Source organism: Arvicola amphibius, chromosome 4 (genome assembly GCF_903992535.2).
Source record: "Arvicola amphibius chromosome 4, mArvAmp1.2, whole genome shotgun sequence".
NCBI classification, from domain to species: Eukaryota; Metazoa; Chordata; class Mammalia; order Rodentia; family Cricetidae; genus Arvicola; species Arvicola amphibius.
In genome coordinates this window covers 68,731,871-68,752,911 of record NC_052050.1, presented here as the reverse complement: position 1 = coordinate 68,752,911, position 21,041 = coordinate 68,731,871, and the positions used below count along the sequence as shown (strand labels likewise).

General features: G+C 42.7%; 1 protein-coding gene across 2 annotated transcripts; it reads left to right on the top strand.

The window, feature by feature from the left end:
• The first annotated feature begins 1,885 nt into the window (after positions 1-1,885).
• Positions 1,886-14,515, top strand: Skp1 (S-phase kinase associated protein 1). Of its 2 annotated transcripts, none has more exons than XM_038327678.2 (6): positions 1,886-2,004; positions 5,827-5,923; positions 9,161-9,234; positions 11,432-11,575; positions 12,657-12,797; positions 13,785-14,515. In XM_038327678.2, the coding sequence occupies exons 2-6, from the start codon at positions 5,827-5,829 to the stop codon at positions 13,818-13,820; spliced, it is 492 nt and encodes a 163-aa protein (XP_038183606.1). In that variant the 5' UTR covers positions 1,886-2,004; the 3' UTR covers positions 13,821-14,515. The 2 variants fall into 2 exon arrangements, with proteins under 2 accessions (XP_038183606.1, XP_038183604.1); XM_038327676.2 differs by lacking the exon at positions 1,886-2,004 and adding an exon at positions 3,364-3,399.
• The last annotated feature ends 6,526 nt before the right edge of the window (positions 14,516-21,041 follow it).

The window sequence follows — 21,041 nt, the reverse complement described above, 5'->3', positions numbered from 1 at the left end:
TGTCTAATTTATGGAAGAGGAAAAATTAATATGTGATACATTCCTGTGAATCCATAGCCAAATAGCAGAAAAACATAGAAATCACCCAACTTAGTTCCATTTCTTTCAGGCAAACTATTTCTTGTGCGTATTTTGTGAATTAATTTGTATCTGAAATAGTCTAGGTGTGGCAAGGATTGAACCCAGTGCCTGGGCATGGTAAGCTTCAGCACCAAAATCTCCATTTTCTCCTCTTGGTAATTCTAATACCAGAGGCTCTCATCCATCCAGAAAAACAAATACCTATTTTGTGCCAAGCCCTGTACTGGGTTCTTAGGCTAACTTTATGACCTGGCGCTGCCAAGTACTGCTGAAGATGCCCACTGTGTGGAGGAAGAGCTCTCCAGTGGGCCTTTCCTCGGAGGCCCAAAGCAAGGAGCAGGGAAGGGCAGGCAGTTCTGAAGAGGAAAAGCCTGAGAACTGTGGCTGTCATCTTCCGTCATCAGCTGTGGCACCTGGCAGACACTGGACACCATAACCCGCTGACAAAGACCTGGTAATTCAAGCCATTGCTTGGCCTCTCTGCCGAGTCTTGTTCTAGAGAAAACTGTAGTCTCTGGTTTCTTTAGAAGGCCCTGTGTGGAAGCGTCTTTTGTCTTTGTGGGGTCTGGAATACCATCCCGTGCTCGCTGGCTAGGTGAGCCAGGCGCCTTGGTGGGGACAGCGATGCTCCCTAGACACGGCAGGGCAGGGCAGTCAATTGCACAGTTCCTGACTGGGGTGAGGACAGAGGGGTGCTTTCAGGCCTCTGCCTTTACTTCAAAGCTGTTCCATCCTAGAGACCTTATCACAGCCATCTCTGAGCTGCCCGTACAGCACAGTCCATTCGAGCTGGGCTTGGCTGTCCTGGTTCTCTGCTGGATCCCCAGCACTGCTCCCCGCCCCCCCCCCCGCCCCCAGGGCCTAGTGCTTGGTTCCTTTCCAAAGGATGTGCCCTCTCTGTTACGTCGATGTTTCTCTTGGAGCTTCACTGCAACAATGGCTATTTGGGGTCTGGAAGCCTCTTCAGAGGTCGAGGGTAGGAAATAAAGGTTAAAAATATCCAACAAGGTCACTCTGGAGGCTGGCAGATTTCTTTAAATTCAAATCCAGCCTGGTCTACATAGTGAGACCGATTTCAAAACAAAACAGAGTTATCAGGCCTGTAATCCCAGAGCAGGAGGTGTAGACCAATTTGGTCTACATAGACAATTTGTGGCAACCCTGTGCTACACGGGACCCTGTCTCAAAAGATTAAAAAAAAAAAAAAAAGCAAAGAGAATAAAACTTTTAAAATCAAACAAACAGGGTGTACTAAGTCAGGAGGAGCCCAAGATCTTAGGCCTGAAGTAACATCTTGTCTCAACATGGCATAAGATTTCTTTAAAAATTCAACATCAGTGGAGTAAGGTTCAAGTCCCGAATCCCCTGGGCAAGCACAAGCTCGCTTGTTTGGGTTATTAGGAGGGAAACGACGGTCAGGCTCAGGTGAACCCTCTAAGTGGAACACACACCACCAGCCCCACAACCGGTTTTGCGGTTTGTTGATTCCAGGCTTTTCAGGACTGGGGTCTTTCACGCAGTTTAAGACAGCCCGTGCCTGAAAGACCCTTCGGGTCGCGTTGGTTCCCCAGCCGGTGCCGGCGTCCGTAGTGAGGGAGAGCAGAGCGCTCAAGAGGGTAGCGGAGTAAGGTGAAAGCGTTCTCCCACCTTGCTCCCCCTCCGCCCGGTGCCCCTCAGCATCCCTTCCGTAGACCTCGGCGGCGCTCAGGGTCTGCCGCGCCGCCCACCGCCTGCAGTCAGGCGATCTCCACGGCCAGCCCGGCCGGCTGTGTGACGTCACGAGCCCGGGGTCCTCGGCGCCCGCTTCCCGCTCCTATAAAGGCTGACGCCGCGCGGCGTTGCTGGAGTGGCCTTGTCCTCCTCGTACCTCCTCTGTGATCGCTGACCGGCAGCCTCGGGTCCGCGGTCTTGAGACCGAGCACCGTGAGTAGCCGCCCGCGAGCCAGACCGGGACGTCGTCCCTGAAGGGCGGGCGTGGTTGGAGCCCCGAGGTGGCTGTGGCCTGCACGAGGCGGCGGCGCCTCGGCCTGGCGTAGCCTGAGGCGCCGTGGGGCCCGTTGCCGACCCCGGACCGCCGAGAGCGCGAGTCGACCGGGGCAGGGCCGCGTGGCCTCTCGGCGCTCGCCCGAGGAGTGGTAGCCGAGCCCTGTGACGAGCCTGCTCCTCTGAGGGCGGCGCCGGTCGGACCCGAACGTGGCTGCAAGGCCCAGGCTTCGGCCCGGGCCTGCCTCAGCGACAGGCTTGCTGCCCCGCGCTCCAGGGCGGGTGACGGCGGGGCCGTGGGGGGGGGGGGTTCCCGGCCGCCCCAGGTGGTGGGGGTCGTTGCTAGTCGGCTCGATTTGGGGCGCTCTCCCTTCCTCCCGTATCTGGCGCTACTAGCTCCCTATGCGTCTTGCCTGTTGTACCGCCGAAGCTGCAGGTCCAGACGGGCTATTTCTTTGCCTTGCTTTGTCGCGTCCTTCCGACTGTGAACTCATTACTGTCCTAGCCGACCCCGTCGTCTGAGGTGTGTGACGTTTTAGGAGCCCTTAACCCTAAAACAAGAGGTGCCTGGGTTTTGTTTTTTTTTAAGGGCTAGCCTGAGGACACCTGCCCTTTGGTTCACTTTTATATGGAGTCCGCTGGTTCCGGGTTGGGGGCTGGATCCGTTTTTTCTTACAGAATGTCACTAGTAGAATGTGTCTGTGCCATAGAACAATGCAGTCCCCTTTCAACCTGCGACTAGTAAGAGTTGGTCAGAATTTCGAGTCACTTAAAACAGGTTTTGTTTTTGTTTAAAAGTTTAGGTGTAGTAACTTTTTCTAGGTGGTTTTTAATTTCCAAGTCCAGGAGTTCAAAGTACTGAAGGTTTTTTTGAAAGCATGTCAAATCAAACCTCATACATTATTACTTAAAAAATTTTTGCACTTAATTCCAACACAACAGCCAAAGTTAAGTCTAGGATTACAGAGTGCATTGAATTACAGATTAACCGATTGCCTCCCTGTCATTTAATAAGATCTTGGCTCCTGTACAAGCAACCTAATACCTGAATTCGACTATGACTAAGCACATCTTCATTTATTGGTGGATTATTTCAAGGAAATATGGGGATGATGTTACTTTTAAAGTAATTCTGGGTCGACTGTGTAGACTTGTTTTGGAGGTGTGCATTCCAGTGCTGGGTACTAGGAAAGAACATGATTGCTATTAAAAACTAGCCTCCCTTTATTGTTAACTTTACTGTTGCCTTATCATAGGGGAGGGTCTGCTGCTCTGGGCTTCTCTGTTCCGCATTATTGGCAAGCACTGAGTACCATGGAGAAGCAGACATGGTTTGTGAGTTGAGAAGTGAAATCTGAGTCTTCTCCAACCATGGATGAGTGAGAGCTGGGTATTTCAGTGGATGATTGGAGAACATGATTTAGCGGCCCCCACCCCAGCTTGTTTGCTTGAGGGATGGGGACAAGTGTCGAGAAGCTGAATGAATATTTTAAGAGATTAGAGTCTTAAGTGTTTTGACTCTAAAAGGGGTGCAATAATTATTTTATATGCCAAACCCTATATTTGTGAAAATTCACATTGTTTCTTCTTCTTTTTTAAAGATTTATTTATTATGCATACAAATGTTCTGTTAACATATGTACACCAGAAGAGGGCGCCAAGACCTCTTTACAGATGGCTGTGAGCCACCATGTGGTTGCTGGGAATTGAACTCAGGACCTCTGGAAGAGCAGCTAGTGCTCTTAACCTCTGAGCCATCTCTCCAGCCCCACCATTGTTTCTTAATAACAGCCCAGATCAGAAAGCTTCAGCGGTGCCTTGAGTAAATAGATAGTAGTAACACTGAAGAATTGTTTACCTCACAATCACAGAGCTTAAAGAGTTGCCTGTGAGTTAGGCGTGGTGCATACCTTTAGTCTCTGTATTGGAGGCAGAAGACAGGTGGGAGTTTAGGACAGAAGAACCCTGTCCTCAAAAAAACAACAACACAACAACAAAAAGCTGCATGTGAGTTTAAAGAGGTCTTGAATTAATCCTCTTTTGGAGGAATGAGGGAGAGATCTGAAGATAAGAAAACTTACAGGGCCTAGAGCTTTTAGTTTTGTTTGCTTTTGGCTTTCCCTCAAATTTCAAGTCATGTTTTATGTTAGTTTTAGTTTGCTTAATTTTTTTATATATGAAATTATATTTTTTCCTAATGGCTCATATTTATCTGAGTTGATGAGGGGTTTTTGAGTTTTTGGCTGTTGAGTTCAGTTTTTGAGAACAGGGTCTCATGAAACCCACACTAGTAGCCTCATACTTCTTTCTATGTGTCAAGAAGATGGCCTAGAACTCCTGATCCTCCTCCTTGCCTAAAGGCTGGGATTATGATAAGGTGCTTATATGCACTGGCTCATTTTTGGCCAGGTGGAGAGGACAGTGGTAGGTGGTTGCTACACTACTGAGGCTGGAACCCACCACCTCTTTGGTATTTTATTTTGAGTTCCCACAGGCTGGCTTGAACTTTGTATGTACCCCAGCAGCCTTGAATTTATGATTCCCCTGGCCTCAGCCTTCTAAAACTTGGGTATTATGGGACTGGTTTCTCTAATCCTGGCTGTTGTAGAACTCACTCTAGAGACCAGGCTGGCCTTGAACTCAGAGACCCTCTTGTCCTCTTTCCCCCTAGTGATGAGATTAAAGACAGTTTTAATTTTTTTTTTGAGACAGGTTCTCATCTAGCCCAGACGACTGAACTTGACTCTGTACCCTGCTTCTCAAGTACTGAGTTTATAGGCATATGCTCCATGACTTAAATGCATTTTGTTGTTTTTGCTTTGGTTTTTTTTTTGTTGTGGTTGTGTTTGTTTTTGTGAGACAAAGTCTTTCTGTGTAGCCTTGCTACATTTAGACCTGACTGGCTTTTGTATTCACAGAGATCTGTCCTGCCTGCTTCTGCCTCTTGACTTAGAAATTAAAGGCATGTGCCACACACTTGACTTAAAATGCATTTTTTGAAACAAATTTTTTTATTGTAGGGATTTAGTCAGAGTATCTCAAACTTGGACACCTGAACAGTAAGTAGGTAATGAAAAGTTTAAAAGGACTCTTCTAAATTTAAGCTCCTTGTGGGCTTTAGGGATCGTATTGACATCTGCTTATATGTCTTATTTTCTTGTGTGTAACTCTTCTTCCGTTTGTTTATCTAAGTGTGCATACCCTATTCTACTCTTTAGAGTAGGTTGTTTTTTTCACTGATAGGGTTTCACTGTAAGAAATTTACTTTTATTTGATAGCTTTGTTTATTTTGGACTGACGTCACTCAATCCAAAGGTGGTTGTTGTAGCAGTTAATTTTTCATATTGAGTGATTACTCCGTGGGGAGCATACAGGAGGAACATGGGAAGCATATATATTAAAAATTGTGAAGGGTTAGCAAATGGCTCAGCTGCCAAGCCTGATGACCTCAGCTTGATCCCTGGACTCCACATAGGGGAAAGAGTTCTCACATGTGTGCTGAGGTATTTGCACACCCACACATATTCTAAAGTAAGTGAAAATAGAGATAGCTCTTAATACCAGTTGTAAATTCAGTACTGCCTTTAAGTGGACCTTTAAAGGCTGATGTTTAAAGGAGCTGTACTTGGGAGTTTTTTGTTTTGTTTTGTTTGTGAAGAACTTAAAACTGTACAGTAGCTCTTAAGTTACAGCTTCCTGACAGACTAGTTGATGAAACATCTTGTAGAATTAATAAATAATTATTCAATGTACCTTCTTTAGATGCCTTCGATAAAGTTGCAGAGTTCTGATGGAGAGATATTTGAAGTTGATGTAGGAAATTGCCAAACATCTGTGACTATCAAGACCATGCTGGAAGGTAACTTTATGAAATCTTGGTGGGGTGGTAGGGGTGTAACTTCCAAGTATTAGGTTTACTAGAGCCAGTCTGTTACAAGCTTGAGAGTGAGAAGGGTAGTTTCCTTTCTGCATTGTATGAATAATAAAAACCATAAACTATTAAAGTGCTTTTTCTTTTTAAGATTGCTAAGCATGGTGGATCACACCTTTAATTCCAGCCCTTAGCAGAGGCAGAGAGATATCTGAGTTTCAGGGCCAGCTAAGACTATATAGTGAGACCCACAAACACACACACAAAAAATTATTGTGTGTGTAGGCATGCCATGTTATTCCAGATAATGTATTTCGGGAGTCAGTTTTCTTTCAGCTCCGCTACTCTACCTTGTTGGGGTTTGTTGTGTTTTTGCTTTTTGTCTTGAGAGAGGGTCTGTATAACCCTGACTGTTCTAGAACTCCCTGTAGACCAGGTTGGCCTTGAATTCGGGGATATCTACCTCTCTTTGCTACCCATGTGCTGAAATTAAAGGTGTACACTATTCTACCTGGCTATATTGTTTTTAAGGTTTTATTGTGAATTATGTGTGTGTTTAGATATATGCACATGCTTGCAAGTGCCAGAGGCATTGGATTCATCTGGAGCTGGAAGTTATGGGGTGTTTGTGAGCTGCCCAATATGGTGCCAGGAACTGAACTGGGTCTGCTGCAGTACATACTCTTGACCACTAAGCCATCTCTCCAGTCTCTACCTCCCACTCTCTTTTGAGGCTGGGTCTCTCGTTTTCTGCCTCTGCAGTATACAAGAATGTTGAGATTACATATACAAACAGCCTTGACATCCAATCGTCGTCGTCGTCTGTCCCTCCGTCCATGTGTTCCCCCCCCCCCCCCCCCCCCAGGGCTTCTCTGTGTAACAGTTCTGGCTGTCCTGGAACTACTTTGTAGACCAGGCTGGCCTCGAACTACCTGTAACTGCTATCCCAGGCCATTTAGCGCCCTCTCTGACCTCTAGGCACCAGATATGCAAGTGGTGCATAAACATATACAAACACCCATCCACATAAAACAACAAAAAAATCCAATTTTTTTGTTTCTGTTTTTTGAGACAGGGTTTTCTGTGTAACATCTCTGGCTATCCTGGAACTTGCTTTGTAGACTAGGACTGGCTTCGAACTCACAGATATGCCTGACTCTGTCCCCCAAGTGCTGAGATTAAAGGTGTGAGCTACCATTACCCAGCCAAATTTACAATTTTTAGTAGCTGTTTGTCTAGATGGAATAGGATTGTAATACCATAACTGATGAAGATGTAATGAATTTGAGAATTCAGAGAAGCATTTGCCAATTTTAAGAGCATTAGTTGTCTAGAAACTTGTACAGACCAGCTTTGCTCTCAGAAGTAAGTAGACTGATAGATAGCAGTAGTTAAAGGAGTCTTTTCCTCTGTATTCTTTGTGGGCTCAAAGCAGCATGGTTTCATATGAAGTACCTGCAGCTTACAGGATTCTAGCCTCTTGAGGTCTGGAGTTCTTTAGATTTGGCTTCTTACTGATTTTGTTTTTGTATATACAGTGTTTCTGGTTGGTTCCATGTGACTTAAGAACAAAATGAAACTCTTAAACTACAGGGTAAATTAGAAGTGAAATCTTGATATGTATACATTGGATTGACTTATTTGTCCAAGATAATGGTATTAGATAACATTATCTGACAGGTACCTGTCAGAAGTCCCTGAAACTAAACAACTTAAATGAATGTATTTTGCTACTTTCATATAAGGTCTTAAAAAACAAAACACTGCTAAATACTAGAGAAGCATTATTACTTAAGCCTTCTTCTAAATAGCTTTGTATTTAAATAAAGGTAATATTTTATGATGTCTGCATTATCACTCTCTTACCTAAAGAAAAAATTTTACCTGTGTAGATTCTCTTAACTGTTTGGGGGGGAATTTTATATATGAACTTGAGGCTTTTGTTTCGTTTATGTCTTTGTTTTCTCTAAGGTGGTAAGGGGTGAAAGACAAGTATTGGAGTTACTGCTCTTTACCACTCCATTGAAACTGTTATAAAGGACCTTAGCGAGTGCCTTGTGCTCCAGTGCAGTGTCTGTTTTGGTTCTCATCTAGATTTGCAGTACCTACGGGTTGACCTAAGTGTTTTGCCTGCGTGTATTTATATACACCCTGTGCATGCAGTCCCTACAGAGGCCAGGAGAGAACATCAGATTCTTGAACTGGAGTATAGACTGTTGTGTAAATTGATGGAGAGGGGAAAGCCCTGTACATTGTTTATTGCAGTTGTGTAATGGCTAAGGACTATGGCAAAGACTCTCGGGCCAAAGATAATCCCCCAAAAGTACTCCAAATATAAAAACAAGCAAATAAAAAAAAAATGGGTCATATTTAAAAAGGAGAGAGAATGGGATTCGCTTTTCCAGATTGTTCCTTAGTTATTCATACTTCATTAAATCACTGACAGGTATGTGCCCATGCCCATCCATACTAGATAGTTTTAGTTCTACTTGGCACAAAGCTGGAGTAAAGTTGAGGAAATGCTTCCACCAGATTGACCTGTGAGTGCGTGTGTTGTGTGGGGGGGGGGTGTCTTTTTTTTAAAGATTTATTTATTTATTATGTATACAGTTGTTCTGCCTGCATGTACACCTGCAGGCCAGAAGATAGCACTAGATCTCACTCTAGATGGTTGTGAGCCACCACAATGGTTGCTGGGAATTGAACTCAGGACCTTTGGAAGAGCAGCCAGTGCTCTTAACCTCTGAGCCATCTTTCCAGCTGGGGTGTTCTTGATTAATGATTGTTGTGGGTGGGTCCATCCCATTGTGGATTTGTCTCACCCCTAGGTGGTCCTGAGTTGTTTTAAAAAAAAAAAAGCTGGCTGAACTAGCACTTGGGAGGGCTGAGGCAGGTGAATTTCTATTGAGTTCAAGCCAGCCTGGTCTATAGAGCAAGTTCCAGGACACAGGGAAACTCCATCTTGAAAAAATAAAAAAGGAAAGAAAAAAAATGCAAACAAAACAAAGCTGGCTGAGCAAGGCAGAGGAGCAAGCCAGTGGCTTCTGCTTCAGTTCCTGCCTCCAGGTTCCCTGCCTGCTTTTGATGGGCTATTATTACCTAGAAGTATAAGATGAAATAAATTCTCTCTAACTTGCTTCTGGTGTTTATCACACTAGAAATCCTAACTAAGTATGTTGTTATGGAGTTGAGAAATAATGGCTTCTCTCTTCCTGGTTTTCTTAGATTTGGGAATGGATGATGAGGGAGATGATGATCCTGTTCCTTTACCAAATGTTAATGCAGCAATTCTAAAAAAGGTAAGTGCTTATTTTGTTTTTGTTTTTCTTGTTTTGGTGTTGGATATTGAATTTAGGGTCTCAAACATGTTCTGATACTGAGCTACACACCCAGCGCAGGTAAGTTTTGTTTTGCTTTGTTTTTCAAAACAGGGTTTCTTAGTAGCTATGGAGCCATTCCTAGAACTAGCTCTGTAGACAAGACTGGCCTTGAACTCACAGAAATCTGCCTGCCATTGCCTCTCTAGTGCTTGTTTTATTTCTTTGGTTTGTGTTTTTTTTTTTTTTTGTTGTTGTTGTTGTTGTTGTTGGTTTTTGAGACAGGGTTTCTCTGTGTAGCCCTGCGTGTCCTGGAACTCACTTTGTAGACCAGATTGGCCTAGAACTCAGATAGATCTGCTTGCCTCTGCCTCTTGAGTGCTGGGATTGAAGGCTTATGCCACCACTGCCAAACTTGGTTTGGCTTTTCTTTTTGTTATTGTTGGTTGTATTTTGTTTGTTTTGTTTTTTTTTTGAGACAGGGTTTCTCAGTAGCCATGGAGTCAGTCCTGGAACTAGCTCTGTAGACCAGGCTGGCCTTGAACTCACAGAGATCTGTCTGCCTCTGCCTCTCGAATGCTGGAATTAAAGGCGTTTGTGCCACCACTGCCCAGCTTGGTTTGATTTTTGGGGGTCTTGGTTGATAGCTCAGACTGGCCTTCAACTTGGAAGCAATCCTACTGCTTTGTGGGTGCTAGAATTGCAGGAATGTGCCACCATACCTTTAATGAACTTAACTTTTAGTCTTTCCATTGTGTTTCTTTGTATAAATGAATAAATTTGGTTTTGTTTGTGTATGGTATGTGTACACATGTGTTTTGGATGTCTACCTGAAACCAGAGGAGCACATCAGATTTCCTGATATATGATTCTGTCTGTCTCCTGAATCTAGAGCTAGACTGGTAACAACAAGCTTCCCTCCCCATCCCACACACCACAAGCTCTAGGGATTGCAAGTGTATGTTGTCTCAACTTTTTTATATAGATGCTAAGGATTCAAAATTGGGTCCTTAATGCTTGCTCAGCAAATACTCAAGACAGGGTTTCTCTGTACCTTTGGAGCCTGTCCTGGAACTAGCTTTTATAGACCAGGTTGGCCTCAAACTCACAGAGCTACACTTGCCTCTGCTTCCCGAGTGCTGGGATTAAATGTGTGTGCCCAGCTTCAGCAAGCACTCTTAGGGCTGAACTGTCTCCCCAGCCCTGCATTTTATTTTATATATGTATATGTATATAGGTGTTGTGCCTTCCTGTGTGTGCCTGGTGCCTGAGGAGGCCAGAAGAGGGCATCAAATCTCCTGGAACTGGAGTTACAGGTGGTTGTGAGTTATCATGTGAGTGCTGGGAATTGAGCTCATGTCCTGTGGAATAGCAGCAAGGTGCTCTTAACTACTGAGTACTCTCTCCAGCCTCTCTGATTTTTATTTATATATGCGTACAAGTTTTTTGTTAAGTGTACCATCTGCATTCAGTTGTCTGCAGAGGCCAGAAGACAGAAAATACAGGCAGTTGTGAGCTGCCCATTGAGTGCTGGGTACTGAACTTAGGTCTCCTGTAAGAATAGCAAATACTCTTAATCTCGGAGTCATCTCTCGCCTCTTGGTTTGTGGAGAGTTTATTGTTTTATGTTTTTGAGACAAGCCTTGCTATCTCAGGCTGGCCTGGAACAGAGACTCCTGCTTTTTTTTTTTCCTCCAACTGTTTATTAGATTATAAGTATGCCTCAAAACACATGGCCCCTCTACCAGTTTTTTGTTTGTTTTTAACAGAATCAGGTGTAATGCTGTGAATGATTTGGTTACATCTAATAAGATCTTTCATCCTTAAAAGTTAAAAAGATTATCTAAGCTTCATTTTATCTTTGGAGCCTGACTGTTAATGGATGTGGGGCGGGTAGTGGGAGGGTCAGGAGTACAAGGTAACTTAGTGGGTGATGCCTTTTCCTGCCAAGCTTGATGATCTGAGTTTGGTCTGTTAATCCACATGGTGGAAGTAAAGGCTCAGTTGTCCAACCTTCCTGTGTGTGTGTTTGCAATAAGCAAACTTTGTTTTTAAAAGTTGACTCTTAACTTTTTGTTACATAAACCTTTAGCTGGTTCTTATCCCAGTGTAGGATTGATGCTCCTAGCATTAAACTGAAAGTCTTGTAACAGAATGTCAGAAGAATTTGTTGTTGTAGGTCATTCAGTGGTGCACCCATCACAAGGACGACCCTCCTCCTCCTGAGGATGATGAGAACAAAGAAAAGCGGACAGATGATATTCCTGTTTGGGACCAAGAATTCCTGAAAGTTGACCAAGGAACACTTTTTGAGCTTATTCTGGTATGTTACTGTATATAATAAGGTAGTTCTGTTTCAGAGCCTTTACCCCTTAAGGGTTGAATTTGCTAGGTGTGTTGATCGTCAACTGTGGATAGTCTCTGGACTCAGGAGTGTTACATATTAGTAGTTACATTAAATTTAAACGGTCCAAGCACTTTTGAGAAGTAGAAATGTCAGGTCAGATAAGTAAAACTCTTTTGCTGTGTCAAACTCACTTTAAGTAAACAGGCACAATTAGAATTAAAGATGAAAAAGAGTATGCTAACACAATTCAGAAGAAAGCTAGAATGGTTATATTTTGGAGCTAAAGAGGGCTGTTTCATAATGATAAGGGGATTGATTGTTAAGAGTACATAGTTATAAACACCACCTAGAAGCAGAGCTTCACAGAGTGAAACACAGAGGTCAGGACCCAGCTGTGCAGTCAGAGATTCCGCTACTGTTGCTCAGTAACACTGTTGGACAACTTGTCTTAATTGGCATGTAGGCTGTTACATTTAATAACAGCCATATAAATTCTGGTCAAGATAGACCAAGTTATGGACCATAAAAATCTCATATTTAAAAGTATTCAAGCTATACAAAGTATCTTATCTGACATCAGTGATAGAAACATAAAAAATGTCTAAAGCTGGGTATGGTGGTGCATAACTTTAATCCCAGACAATATACAGAAGGTAGAAGCAGATTGAGCTGTGAGTTTGGAGGTCAGCCTGGTCTACATAGGAAGTTTTAGGACATTCAGGGATATATAGTGAGACCTTGTCTCAAAATAAAATCTGGGAAAAAAATTACAAATATTTGAAAATTCAGTAATTTCCTAGTTGTTTATAAGCTAAAGAAAAATTTTTAATTAGTATTCTTAATTGAATTGAGATAAAACGATTAAAATCTGGGATAAATGTAAAGCAGTATATAAGAGGAAAGTAGTGGAAAGATGAAGTTAATTAAAAGTAATTAGTATTAATGGGCAGAGAATTTCATAGAATTTATTAAAAGATGTATCATTTTAAACTCAATGTAGATTGTTAATCACGCAAATGTTCAGTACACATGACTAAAAACCATCTGTCATTTACAGGCTGCAAACTACTTAGACATCAAAGGTTTGCTTGATGTCACATGCAAGACTGTGGCCAATATGATTAAGGGGAAAACTCCTGAGGAGATTCGTAAAACCTTCAATATCAAAAATGACTTTACTGAAGAGGAAGAGGCCCAGGTATTTTTGATAACATTTTAAAAGGACACTGAACCTCAGTAACATAAAAGAAAAAAAGGATACTTATCATGAAGTCTTGGGCTAGGGCTATAGCTTATTGGTGCACTTACCTAAGATGCCTTTTAAAATGCGATAGCAACCAGGTGTGAAGGCACATGCCTTTGATCTCAGCACTTGGAAGACTGAGGCAGGCTGTGAGTTTCAGGACATCCAAGGCTGAGAAAACAAAAACCCAGTAACAACAACGAAAGTCTTGATACAGAGGGATAATGTGTACCTCTTCTTATCACTACTTCTGGTCTGTCTCTGAATCTGAGTATTTAGTCTGTTCTTTTGAAGACTTTTTTTTATTCATGTGTGTGGGCATGGTGGCCGAAAGAGGGCATTGGATCCCCTGGAGTTAGAGTTACAGGTGGTTGTGGGGCAGGAACTAAATGAAAACAGCATTCTTAACCTCTGAGTCATGTCCAGCCTCTTTAACGATTTATTTATTCATGCATTTTATGTATGTGCATGCTCTGTCTTCATACAGACCAGAAGAAGGAGTCTAATCCCATTACAGATGGTTGTGAGCCACCATGTGGGTGTTGAAGATTAAAGTCAGGATCTCTGGAAAAGCAGTCAAGTGCTTAACTGCTGAGCCATCTCAAGAAAAACGAATTTTGGGGTTCTTCATTACCAGATTATAGTTTTTTTACCTAGGACATTTGTACAGGCTATAAATGTTGGCTTTAGAAAGTGGAGCCTGATAATACAATAGTGGATGAGTTTAGTGTGCTTGCCAGCTTAGAGAGTGGGACTAGCGCTCCTTAGTTGTATTTGCTGTTTGACAGTGGGAATCAATCAAGTCTACTCTTAATTAGCCTGGTATTTTCACAGCTTCCCACCTGCCTTCTCACACGCAGAGACTACTGATGGCACAAGTATAGGCAGTGCTTAGCCATCTCAGAAAACCACTCAAGATACCTCCTTGTCTGTCTCTTCTAGGTACGCAAGGAGAACCAGTGGTGTGAAGAGAAGTGACGTGCTGTGCCTGACACTGTAACACTAGAAGGGTTGTTCCAAATGCTAGTTGCACTGCTCTGTTTATAATTGTTAATATTAGAACAGTAGACAAACGCAGTCTCGTCCTCACTGCATGTGTAGTTCCAGTACAGGTCTGACCTATGGCTGAGTTTCATATATGAGCAGAAGTTCTTTTGTTTTTGTTTTTTTCAGTATTCTGAATAAAACTGAACTTTTGGGTTCTCTGTGTAAAGTGGCATTTGGGGCTTTCCCTGTTTCTGTAAAATGATTTCTGCCTCGTTTGTTGTCCAGTTAACTTCAGTGAGCCTTTGAAAGTTGGCATTGTAAATAAAACAACTTATGAGAAGTATTCTAAAATAGAATTAATAAAACATGATCTTTGTTCATGAGTTGGAAACTGGAACAAGGGAACTTGAAGTCAATGTTGCAAGTGGGGTTAAGATGTGTTCCAGCCTCTTTGCTGCTGGTAAGCTTGTATACAGCTGGGCTCTCTTAATTGGATCTGAGGACTTGTTTTGTCTTATCCGCCCCCCCTTTAATTTTTAATCTCAGCTTTGAATATGTTGCCTGGAGATTTAGTTTACTACCCATTTTGGTTTGGGAGGGGGGCTGTACCTCGACATTTGTTAGCTTTTCAAGGGGCTGTAACTAGACATTTGTTAGCTTTTCAATTAAAAATGACACTTCCTTCATGTGGTATGTCATCTTTTTATCATCATTGTTCCTACATGGGGAAAGACACTACTTGCATGTAAAAAGTAATTTAATCTTTAGCATTAAAGTGTATGGCAAAACTCAGAAAACAGACATCCTGAAGTGCAAGATGCTTTTCAATAAAAAGTAATGCAATAGGTAGTAAACAGTTGCTTTTGTGAATGTAAATGTGTCTTCACTTAAATGAACTAAGTTTAGTTATTTTTAGTTGACGAGAATCTTAGGTGGTTTGTCTTTCACTGGAGGCTATTAACATTTATGTGATTACTTGAAACCAATGCTTAGTCTATTTTTCTTTTTACATTAAAATATTTTAATGACATTTTAATTTTATGTGTGTACATGCATGCTTGGTGTATGCACCATGGCACACTTGTATTGGTCAGAGGATGACTTTGAGTCTCTCCTGCCACCTATGTGGCTCAAGTTGTCACACTAGGTAGGAGGCACCTTTACTTACTGAGCCATCTTGTTGGCTTGTGCCCCCCCCCCCCCCCGCCTTATGCATTGCTTAGTTCCTAAGACATATAACTGTTCAACCATTATTTCTAGCTTCCCTTTTATGGTAGAAAGCTTTGTACTTTTTTGTACAACCTTTTTTGAACCTAGGGCCTTGTACATGCTAAGTGCAGACATCTGAACTATCTTCTCTCATTTGTTTTTTTTTTTTAAATTTATTTATTTATTATGTATACAACATTCCTTCCATGTGTGCTTGCATGCCAGAAGAGGGCACCAGATCTCATAGATGGCTGTGAGCCACCATGTGGTTGCTGGGAATCGAACTCAGGACCTCTGGAAGAGCAGTCAGTGCTCTTAACCTCTGAGCCATTTCTCCAGCCCCTTCTACACAGAGAAAGCTGTAATGAATGTCATAATCCTGTTTCAGACTGGTTCTGTCTTCTTTGGTGTAAGATACTCTTTGATTTTAATTTGAAACGTTTGTTAAAATATAAAAATATAGCTGGGCGGTGGTGATAAAAGGCAGAGGTGGATCTCTTGAGTTCGAGGCCAGTCTGGTTGACCTGAGTTTGATCCCCAAGAACTCACAAGATGGAGAAAACCAGTTTCTGCACTGCCACTTGCACGCATGGCGCATATATACACACACACACACACAAATATCTGTGAAAATAAAACAGACCAAAAAGTTTAAGATATTTATTATCTGGAATTCTTTTAGAAACAGCATTGTTCTCTGTGATTATTCTTAAGAAATATGCCCTCCCCATTGTGTTGGTTCAGTGAGGAAGGTAACAACATTCAGTGTTGCCAAAAGTGTCTCACTTACCAGTTATTACTATAGTAAGCACATTTACCCAGCAGTCCTGCTTGTGCCAGGAAAAGCCCAAGTCTTCACTAAAGCTCTAGGATTGCTGGTATATACCATGTTTATAAAGCAAGTGTCAGCTACTATGAAAAAGAGCCTGTCTATGAGCCTTTTTTGAAGCAACAGGGACAAATGCCAGGTCTTGATGTGTGGCCCAAGCTGATCAATTCATGGACAAAGCAGTTTTACCCTAGCATCTCCAGTGACTGGAATGGTGTGGTTTACATCACCTGACTTCATTCTTTTTTTTTTTTTTTTTTTTTTTTTTTTTTTTTTTTTTTTTTTTTTTTTTTTTGTTTTTCGAGACAGGGTTTCTCTGTAGCTTTAGAGCCTGTCCTGGAACTAACTCTTGTAGACCAGGCTGGTCTCGAACTCACAGAGATCCACCTGCCTCTGCCTCCCGAGTGCTGGGATTAAAGGCGTGCGCCACCGCCGCCCGGCTGACTTCATTCTTTGTTGCTTTGTGAATTAGTAAACCCAGGGATTGTGAGGGCAGCAGTAAGGACATCTGTATTCCAAAGATGGAGTTGGTAGAGAAAATGAGTTTGTGTTCTCTCCTTTCTGAAAACTATAAAGTCTTTCTTGCTTGCTCTCTGTCTTAGATATGAGTCTCACTATATAATATATTGGTTTGTATCAGACTTCCCATCTACCAAGGAGCTGAGCTCCTAACTGCCCAAAAGTCTCAGTATGATTTCTACTCTTTGTTGGGTTTTTTTTTTTTTTTTTTTTTTTTTTTGGCTTTGGTTTTTTGTTTTTCTCTGTGTAGCCCTGCCTGTCCTAGAACTTGCTCTGTAGACTGCTGAACTTAGAGATCCGCCTATCTACCTTCTGAGTGCTAGGATTAAAGGTGTGCACCACCACTGCCTGGTTTTTCCTCAGTTTTTAAAAAAATATTTATGTATACAATATTGTATCTGTGTATGCCTGAAGGCCAGAAGAGGGTACCTCATTACAGATGGTTGTAAGCCACCATGTGGTTGCTGGGAATTGAACTTAGGACCTTTGGAAGAGCAGGCAATGCTCTTAACCGCTGAGCCATCTCTCCAGCCCATTCCTCACTTTTTCTAACACTGGCCTGAAGTGGCACTTGACGCTGGAGTCTTGCCTCCACTGCTTCGAGCCTGCATGGCCCTGAACAAGTTAAAAAGGTTATCTGTGATTTTGGCCTTTCCCTCTCTCTTTTTTTTTTTTTTTTAAATAATAATTGATCAAGAATTTGGAGCGGTACTGTTCCATGCATTCCTGTATAAGGATCAGAAGTGAAAAAAATCTCACAAAGTACGTGAGTTAGGCACAGAATGACAACGAAGGGAAGCTCATGGCCTTGGTATTTGGACCCCCAGGGGTTTTGTGTATGTTTTGTGTGAGCTCTCTACCAATGGAGCTACAGCCCCAAACCAGGAACCAAGAACATCAAGGTTTTTTTGTTTTTTTTTCGAGACAGGGTTTCTCTGTAGCTTTGGAGCCTGTCCTGGAACTAGTTCTTGTAGATCAGGCTGGCCTCGAACTCACAGAGATCCGCCTGCCTCTACCTCCCGAGTGCTGGGATTAAAGGCGTGCACCACTACCACCAGGCATATCAAGGTTCTTGAATAACTTCAGGCTTAATTAGAAAACTTTTTTTTTGTGTGTGTGTGGGGGGGGGGGGAAGTTCGAGACCAGGTTTCTCTGTGTAGATTTGGAGCCTATCCTGGCACTCGCTTTGTAGATCATGCTGGCCTCTGCCTTCTAAGTGCTGGGATTAAAGATAAATACTTGTTATTTTAATAGCAAAGAGGAAGGTGTTTGGCCGATTGGTTACTGCCAGGTAGAACTCAATGTTATCCTATCTGCCTCTCCCTCATGTACCCAAGGTAGACTCCAACTCTGTGTATCACTGTTTTCTTCTGTGTTCACCACCCGAGTACTGGATTACAGGACTGGAACCCCTGGGAACATCAGGAAAGCTGAAAAGACTCAAGAAAACTAAGATAGCCTTTCTAACTACAGGGAAAAGCCAGCTCAGTTTTATTAATTCGACATCTTAATTGAACTCTTTGAAACATTGGCCTGGCAAGTAGGATTTGATACGGCTTTGCTGTTCTTGCCCCGTTTTCCTTGGAACAGATGCAGGAAAGAACAGAATGTCAAGTGCCATCCCATTTCTCTTCATTTAGGCTAGGCCTTTCTATCACTATTCATTGTTCCCTGGACAGAGAGGCAGTATTTCAGAGCCTACTTTCACAGCCAAAAGGAACTTTAGATACAGATGTAGTTTAGAGAGTCGTCATTGAGCTTGGAAAAGAGGGAAACTTGTGCCTTCAAATTGGCAGGCACAGAAAGACTCTGATAGCATGCTGGGCTCAACTCTCAAGTGTCCACTCAACAGGATAGGAAACAGCAGCAGCAGAGGGCGCAGTTAAGAGTGGACTGCAGGGCGGCGGTGGCGCACGCCTTTAATCCCAGCACTCAGGAGACAGAGGCAGGCGGATCTCTGAGTTCGAGGCCATCCTGGTCTACAAGAGCTAGTTCCAGAATAGCTAGGACTGTTCCACGGAGAAACCCTGTCTGCAGGGAAGTCTTAAGTATGCCAGTTGTCATGGAATGGGTCAGAAAGACTAGGGGGATATCCTGTTTTCTAATGTCTCTGGAAATTGGGTTGGTTCTTGGCTGCCCATGTGAAGAGATTAGCATAATATCTAAAGTTGAATTAGGTTTGGATTCTCAAGTCCTTAAAACCTCCTCGGGTCTTAGGAATGTAATGTTGTGATTTGGGAGGATTCAGATTTTGTTTGGAATCTGTTTTTCTAAAGAGTTGTTCTGACCCTAACAAAGTTACCAATGTGTCTTGCTACCACACATACCAGCCCTGCACCCTACAAAGAGTTCGTGTATCCGGTGTACTCTAAAGGATGCGCCAAATCAAATAAAAAAAAATCCCAACTTGTACCTGGTAAGGATGTAGTTTGTCTCTCCCCCCACCCCCCCGCCCCACCCCCAGGTGAGTGGAGGGGGGAGGGGACTGGGCCCACAGGCAGAGCAGAATTCTTTAAAATGGGACAGGTGTCTAAAGATTGCCTGGTCTTTTTTAGTATCTTCCCAAAAAGAGGTAAAAGCCCAGAACTGCAGTTTCTAGTGGTCTACATACTTTGGGATGTAAATCCAAATGATGTTTCATGAACTGAAAGACATTCAGGATAATGGTCTGGTGGCTGTCCTTGAAAATTTTTTATCTAATGGTTGACCTGAGGTGGTGTTGATACCATTTACATTCATGATAGAGCCCTAGATGTTAGCAGCACAGTATACTTTAACATGGTAGGACTTGGATGTTTATTCAGACTTCAGAGGTCTTATATAAAACTGGGAGAAAATGCTTAAAAGTGCCTTAACAGGCAGTTCTTGTAAATAGTCTGTGTATAGGGAGCTGGAGAGATAGCTCTGTGGTTAAGAACATATTGGCTGCTCTTGCAGATGTCCTGAATTCAATTCCCAGCAACCACATGGTGTGTCATAACTATAGTGAGATCTGATGCCCTCTTCTGGCATTAAGACATACATTCAGATAAAACATTCATACGTAAAAAGAAGTATTTTTAAAAAGTCAGTGGATTGCTTATTTCCCTTGAAATCAGCATGGGGTATCTTTTCTCTCTGCCCTTAGAGGAAAACAGATTCAGAATACATTTCAGGTTGGACTTTCCAGTGTCTGGATGGCAACTCATTGGCGTGCAGAGGTACTGGGGAATAGTGGCCTGCCTTGACTGTAATGTCAAAAGATTCAGAGTAGAGCTTGGAAAGTGAGATTAGCTGTGGTGATCAGGACCAAGCCCCTGTAGGAGATGCTGAGAGTGATTTTTGGTTTTTGCAGCTTGGCAGTCTTGGGATCTTTGTACACACAGGGAATACACTCCATGTTTGGTGACAGCTAAGAAGAAAAGGAGCATTAGGAAGGCACTGTTAATTGAATCAGCTTACTACTCAGTCAGGCTTTGAAAAACAAACCCAGTAAAAAGTATCTTTATTCTCTTGCTTAAAAAAGTTTTTCTATGATGCATTAATACAAAAATATTTTGGATACTACATCAGGTTTTTTCTCCTTTTTTGAGACAAGGTCTCTCTATATAACCCTGGCTGTCCTGAAACTCAGAGAGACCCACCTGCCTTTACCTCCCAAGTATTGGGATTAGAGGTGTGAACCACCACATTCCAGCAATCTTTTCAACACTTGTAACACACTACACTAGAAACATGATCTTTGGATTGAGAAACCAGTGGTTAAAGTAGGAACTAAGGCGCTTTTTTTTTAAAGGTGTGTAGAATACATTGGTAGTCCCTTTTCTTTGGATTCAGGCTATATACAGTGAAAAGAATAAAAAAAAGTTGAACAAAAAAAAACTTGTTTTTCAAGGCTCAGGGTTAAGTTTGGCTCAAAAAGGGTTTCTAGAATGTGGCAAAAAACCATGCCCACCACAAGAGGTTTTATGGACTCCTTGCTTTAGTTGTAACAAATCTCTTCCTTCCTGCAGCCCACAGAGAAACTGAAGCTGGCCAGTTCTATTAAATGCTGAAAGATGGGCTCTGGCAGTTGGGGGATTTGGGGTTTGCCCTCTCATGGCTGCCCAGGAGCTGTGGCTCAGCTGACATAGATGAGCCTGGAAATGGTGCACACTGGAGTTAAGCCAACTTCAATTTATTGACTGTAGTTTCTAAGGCTGGTGAGTTTCTCAGGAAAGATTTCCAAGTCATTCTAATTAAAGCTGAGTACTGTCCACCTACCAATAGGTAGGGTTGGTATTATTTTGTTGCCTAGGCTGAAAGACCTTAAACCTAAGCTATCCCATTTCCTCCTCTTGCAAGCTCCTGGGGAACAGTAAGAAGTAAGAAGCTTCCTCTGGCCCAGCTTATGAACAGCAGCTGCTCTTTGTAAACAGAGCTTCTCTGCTCCTTAAGGGAGAAAAGTTATTTAGACTTTTGTGGCTGGTGACCAACCACAAAATCATCTTCCATGATAAAGCAGGTATTTATTCTTGGTCCAAGAAGTATTGGCATGGAGAAGGTGTGACAGAGGACAGGCATTTGTAGAGAAGGCAGCTGAACTCCGCCAGTCCAGCTCCTCTGACCTGCAGCAAAAAAACCAAACCAAACCAAAAAACTGTAGGGGCATCCAGCTAGCAAGGCATGACAAAAAA